Here is a 6,143-nt window from a genome sequence, read left to right as displayed (position 1 = left end):
CCCAGCCATATGCACTATATTGCCAAACCAGTCATTAAAAAATTGAACCACTTTCTTACACCTTACACCGAACAGCTGTTGCCCTTGAAACCCCTCCTCAGCCCTCATCCTTAGGTTCTGCCTTTTCAGTTCACCCAGATTAGGTTCTTATTGGTCGGTTTCTATGCCAGGCAGCGTCAAAAGCTCCACCTCCTAGGCAGCCATTGGCTCCTTGCACTTCACCCAGATTTGATTCTGATTGGTCAGTTTCTATGCCAGTCAGCGTCAAAAGCTCAGTCTTCTAGGCAGCCATTGGCTCTTCACAGTTCACCCATACTTGGTTCTGATTGGTCGGTTTCTATGCCAGTCAGCATCTCTGGGCCTATCTCCAGGCCTGATCAGAGAGGGGAGCTGATCAGCAGCCCACATGGCTGCTGGCGAGGTCCAGAGTAAAAGAGAGGCGCAGCTGCTGGCTAGGGCCCGAGAGAAAGAGAGAGGCAAGGGCTGATCAACAGCTGCCACGGAGGCTGCAGATCAGACCCTGCCTCTCTCTCCGGGCCTGATCCGCAGCCCCCTCGGCAGTCAGTGCTGGGTAGCCGTGCCCACAGCGGCGGCAGTCAGTGCTGGGTCACCGGGATGACCCAGCACTGACTGCAAGATTGACTTCTGGTGTTCGGTCATCCGCTCGGTTGTTTTGGATGTTACAGACCCTGGCTCTATATATGTACACACACACCCATATATATATCCTATCTAATAAAAGAAAAAAAAGGTAATTAACCGTACCTCTGCTACACTTCCCATTGGCTAATCAGCAAGATATGCAAATTAACTGCCAACAAAGATGGCGGCTGGCAGCCACGCAACTGCAAGGAGCAAGAGGTTTGCTTGCTCCAGTGATGGAGGAAGGTTCCCTGCCTGCCGCGGCCCAGCTCTAAGCTCCAAAAGCAACAGCTCCAAAAGCAACAAAGTTTCAATTATAGACGCTAAACAAACCCCAGATACCTTTCTGCCAGCCGGGGCCTCAGAGCTGGGAGCGCCAGTGAAGGCAACAGAGTTTCAATTATAGAAGGTAAATAAATCCAAGAATAAAAAAAAAGAAAAAGAAAAAAAGGAGAGGCTGGGAGCTTCAGTCGCAGGCCAGCCTGAAAACGGCCCTCAGCCCCTCACCCAGACTGGCCAGGCACCCCAGTGAGGACCCCCACCCTGAAGGGGGTGAGACCAGCTGCAAACAGCCATCAGCCCCTCACCCAGGCTGGCGAGGCACCCCAGTGGGACCCCCCACCCTGATCCAGGACAAACTTCACGGCAAACCAGCTGCCCCCCCCCTCCCGCACTGTGCACCAGCCCTCTATCCTATATAGTAAGAGGATAATATGCAAACTGACCCTAACAGCAGAAGGACTGGGAATGACTGGTCACTATGACATACACTGACCACCGGGGGCAGATGCTCAATGCAGGAGCTGCCTTCTGGTGGTCAGTGCACTCCCACATGGGGGAGCTCTGCTCAGGTCCCAGACTGCGAGAGGGCACAGCCCGGGCTGAGGGACCCCTACCCCCCGTGCAGAAATTTTTGTGCACCGGGTCTATACACACACACACACACACACATATATATATATATGCATATGTATGTATATAGATGAGTAGGCCTAGAAAATGTGAAGATTCACTACTACATAATAAAAATTTAAAATATAATTCTCATTAGTCCATTACATCAGAATTCTAAGCAACAAAAAACAAAAAAATAAGATAGTTCTTTGTTCTTTTCTTCTCCAAAAAGCCCGAGTCCCACATATGGCTTATCCCTAAGATCTTGCTGACTCAAGAGTTGTTTGTGACTGCTCCAAGTATCTTGCTTACAGGTCTGGTCCTCAGGAGCATCATAAAATTGGAAAGGGGCAGATGAAGTGAGTGTTCTTAACAGAGACAGGGAGAAGAACATGTTCCTTCTGGAGCCAAGTAAAACGAAACAGTTCAAAACACAGATATACTTTGAAATGTGAGCAATGGCGGCTCACATCTCTTTAGAGATTCCAAAATTACTATGTTCTGTGTGTTTCAAAGGACATAAATTCTTCCTCTCCTTAGATGCCCCACACATACACACATTCCCTAAAACAGGGCTGGGAAATCTTTTTTCAGTCAAGGTCCATTTGGATATTTATAACATCATTCACTTAATATAAATTTATGTTGCTATGAAAAAAGCTCCTAGATTTATTGAATTTCAAGTTCCACCTGCGGTTGCCATGGCAGGGCCAGACCAAATGATTTCAAGGGCCTTATATGGCCCGTGGGCTGGATGTTCCCCACTCCTGCTTATGGAACAAAAAATGCTGTTACTCCCCAATTCTTTATTTCACTCTTGCCCCAAATTTTCATTAGCCACATGCCATGCATAATAAAGACTAAATTTCCAGGTTCCCTCACACTAACTTTATTGGCCAAGACAACGTAGGTGAAAATTATGGGTGTTGCAATTTCTAAAAAGTGTCCTTCGACAGAAAAGGGGAGGCCTTATTTGCCAACCCCTCTCTCTTCCTGATGCCTCAAATGCTAAAGTGATTCACAACATGATTTGGAAGCAACGTGGGTGATGGCAGAGCTCGATGATCATTCAGTCTCTGAAAACTTACCCTGCATTTTGTTGAAGCAACAGAGAAGTAAATTTCTAGTACCTGAAACCACCTCTTATTTTTAAGTTTTCTGTCAAGTGCATCTCAACTAATTCTAATTCATTCAGCATATGACCTTAGACCGTAACGAAATGGTCACAAAATTTTCAATCATGCTTTGGTGGTATGGGATACGATATTAGCTTAAAATGCTGTAGACAGGGCCCTGGCAGGTGTGGCTCAATTGGTTGGGCATCTTCCCAAGCACCAAAAGTTTGCTAGTTCCATTCCCAGTCAGGGCACATGCTCAGAGTACAGGCTGGATCCCTAGTAAGGGACACGCAAGAGCAGGCAATCAAGGTTCTGCTCTCACATCAGTGTTTCCCTTTCTCTCTCCCTTTCCCTTCCTCTCTTTCTAAAAATCAATAAAAAATATTTTTTTAAATACTTTGGACAGGGAAGTAAAGGCTGGGCTGGTGCGGCCACTCCCTGGTAGGAGCAGGAAACATGGCCACTGAAGCCAGGAGAGCAGCACCGGTGTGGCAGGGCCCACGTGGCTCTGGTCCTGTCTTCCTGTCTGTGTTTACAACAGCCACCCAGGACAGCAAACCAAACCATAATGGGAGCTGCAGAGCCCAGTGCCAGTTCACCCTGGGACTGCCTCTTTAAATATGCAGTTTAAAAAACCACCACCACCAAAAAAGCAGTCTATTTGACCTCTCAGGCCATAGTCCTACTAATGAGCACACCAATCTTTGAGCACAACCTATCCTGGAATGTCCAGCTCCACTGAGCAGCTCAGACACTCTCCACTGCAGAGGACAGTCTCTTTTCAATTGGATTTGTGGGCAAACCTGATTTTGCCCATAGTCTAGTTTCTCCCCAGATAACCCAGACTGTGGAAAAAGACTGAGGAAATGCAGTTGGTCAGCCGAGGAAAACTCCTCTAAGATTTACAAATTAGTGGTGTTGTTCCTACAATCACTTATCTCTGTTACTTGACTATTAAGCTACTTAAATATCTATCCTTTTATCATGTTTCCTTTAACATCTATCTCAGGCAGCTTTTAAGAGTATTATGTACAGCCCTAACTGGTTGGCTCAGCGGATAGAGCGTCGGCCTGCGGACTCAAGGGTCCCAGGTTCGATTCCAGTCAAGGGCATGTGCCTTGGTTATGGGCACATCCCCAGTGGGAAGTGTGCAGGAGGCAGCTCATTGATGTTTCTCTCTCATCGATGTTTCTAACTCTCTATCCCTCTCCTTTCCTCTCTGTAGAAATCAATAAAATATATTTTAAAAAAAGAGTATTATGTACACACTGTGATATGCAAGAAAAAGCCTGCAGGACCCCAGGAATACTAGGACACCCCTGAGCACGTTCCTTGGCAATGTACACACTGACAGTGCAGATGTTCTTAAACATGGATTTGGTGCTCAGAAGTGTGGGATCCAGGCATAATTTTGTGAACTGGGAGTCAAGCCTATGACTCCTCCACCTGACATGGACTGTAGGCTAGCCCATTAATGGAGGCCAGGTTGCAGGTGGGCACTGGTATATTACCACTCTGAGTTTAGGATTGCATTACCCACAAAGAAAGAAAATGCAGTTGGTCCTTTTGTAATGCAGCCTTCTACAATGGGACAACATCCATGAGTTCCTCGGCCGCAGTAAGGAGAAGCTTGGTTCCTGGCACAGGTCTCCGTCCCAAACAAGACTAATCCATTTGGGTCCATGTTCTGCCTCAGTTACACTCAGCCCCCCTGGGACAGTGGTGGCAGTCGAGACAAGGACTACAAAGAGTTCTCGAGAAGCAACTCCTCCAGCCCAGATAACTGGACCTTGACTAGTTCCTAAGGAGACAGGGTCCCGATTACCAGACATCAACTCCTGTCCCATATAAAAAGGGACAACTTGGGGCTGTTTTGTGGCTGAGAACAGGATGAGGAATCCTGGCACATGGCCATAAATGCAAGTAAGCATCCTGCCCACAGGACTTAGGACCTGGTGTGGACTAGTCTGTATCCACTTTGGTGAGCTGACGAGCTGAAGCCAAGGCAGCTGTCCTGTCCTCTTATACATACTCTCTTGGTAGGCCCAGCTGGAAAACCAACAGGTTGGAAGTGCTTTCTGCTATCAAAGCATGAACCCCATCCCAGTTAGTTCACAAAATTATGCCTGGATCCCACACTTCTGAGTGCCAGCCTTTGAAGGTGTCAGACAGAGCCTTGTTCTTCCACTCCACCCTTGCCATGTGTTATACATTACCATTCTGTCTGCTTCCTAATTTTATGTGGAAATCTTAGTCAAAAATATCTTCCTCCTGTGCTGTGTCTCAGCAGTCCAGTACAACTTGCTGGCATAACCATGAACTACCTTGGAGTCTAACCCTCCAGCCCAGAGCAGTGTTTGGATAGCTGTGGTCCCAGATGACCATAACTTCATGAGAAGCCCTAAGCAAGAACACCCAACTGAACAGCCCCCAAATTCCTGACCCACAAGAAATGAGTGATATAATAATGTGGTTTCTTTTTCTTTTTTTTTTTTTTAATTTGTTTCTGACACCCATAACCGGAATCGAACCTGGGACCCTTGGGTCCACAGGCCAATGCTCTATCCACTGAGCCAAACCAGTCAGGGCAATGTGGTTTCTTTTTGTTGTTGCTTTAAGCCATTAAATTTTGGGGAAATTTGTTAAGCAGCAATAGATAAAAGCTTACACATGGCTGGCATATCAGTGAACTACTACAGGCATCCAGGATTGCCTCCAGCACTTCAGGGCAAGCACTGGGAGCCCAGGAGCATCTTGCAACCTGCCCTCCAATAAAGCACTTATCCCCCAGCAACAACCCTCCCACATGCAGTTGTTGGGGTATTGTGTTTATACTTTAAAATTTTTGAAATGGTACACTTTGCACAAATATGCAACAAGTGGATCCTGGTTCATGAACTGCTCTTCAGTTCAGCAACTGCTGGAAGCTAAGGGAGGGGAGATTTTTATTTCATAGCAATAGAATCTCTGTTATCACAACATAATCTTTCGTTTACCTGGAATTCCAGAATCTGAAATTCAACTTGAAATGTAATCATGTGGCAATTTCCTGACAATTTATGTCTTTGTAGAACTTTCTTTATACCTATCAATCAGAAAAACAAATAATTTATTTGCAAATAACAATTTTCTTCAAATATCCATGTGGTGACATGGTGTGAAGTATGTGTTAGTATTTCCATTGAATATATCTAGAATAATCTGCACCAAATTGATTATCTTTGTGTGAAACAGAATTAAATCAACTTATACTTTCTAGCTCTCAATTATACCAAAATATTAAGGTAAAGAACAGAAATTCCCATGTAACCAGCACTGAGATCAAGATACAGCACTTAAAGGACCCCATGAAGTTACCTCGTGCCCTTTCCCAGGTTATATTCTACCCTCACCCAAGAAATAACCACTATTCTGAGTTTATCAACATCTAGATTTGCTAATAAAGGTATTTTTAGAACAGCACAATTCTACAAGGAGAAAGAGAACGAG

At 45.6% G+C, this 6,143-nt stretch overlaps 1 protein-coding gene across 3 annotated transcripts in view; it reads right to left on the bottom strand.

Moving 5' to 3' along the window:
- The window catches only part of CENPP (centromere protein P), a 60,354-nt gene that overhangs the window by 53,451 nt on the left and 760 nt on the right, over positions 1–6,143 (bottom strand). For all 3 annotated transcript variants that reach the window (XM_015559827.1, XM_015559825.1, XM_015559826.1), the window contains exon 2: positions 5,651–5,739. In XM_015559827.1, the coding sequence (XP_015415313.1) occupies positions 5,651–5,692 (42 nt within the window). In that variant the 5' untranslated portion in view covers positions 5,693–5,739. The remainder of the gene's footprint in view (positions 1–5,650; positions 5,740–6,143) is intronic.

Source organism: Myotis davidii, unplaced genomic scaffold (genome assembly GCF_000327345.1).
Source record: "Myotis davidii unplaced genomic scaffold, ASM32734v1 scaffold315, whole genome shotgun sequence".
NCBI lineage: Eukaryota > Metazoa > Chordata > Mammalia > Chiroptera > Vespertilionidae > Myotis > Myotis davidii.
This window is presented reverse-complemented; position numbering and strand designations above follow the sequence as displayed.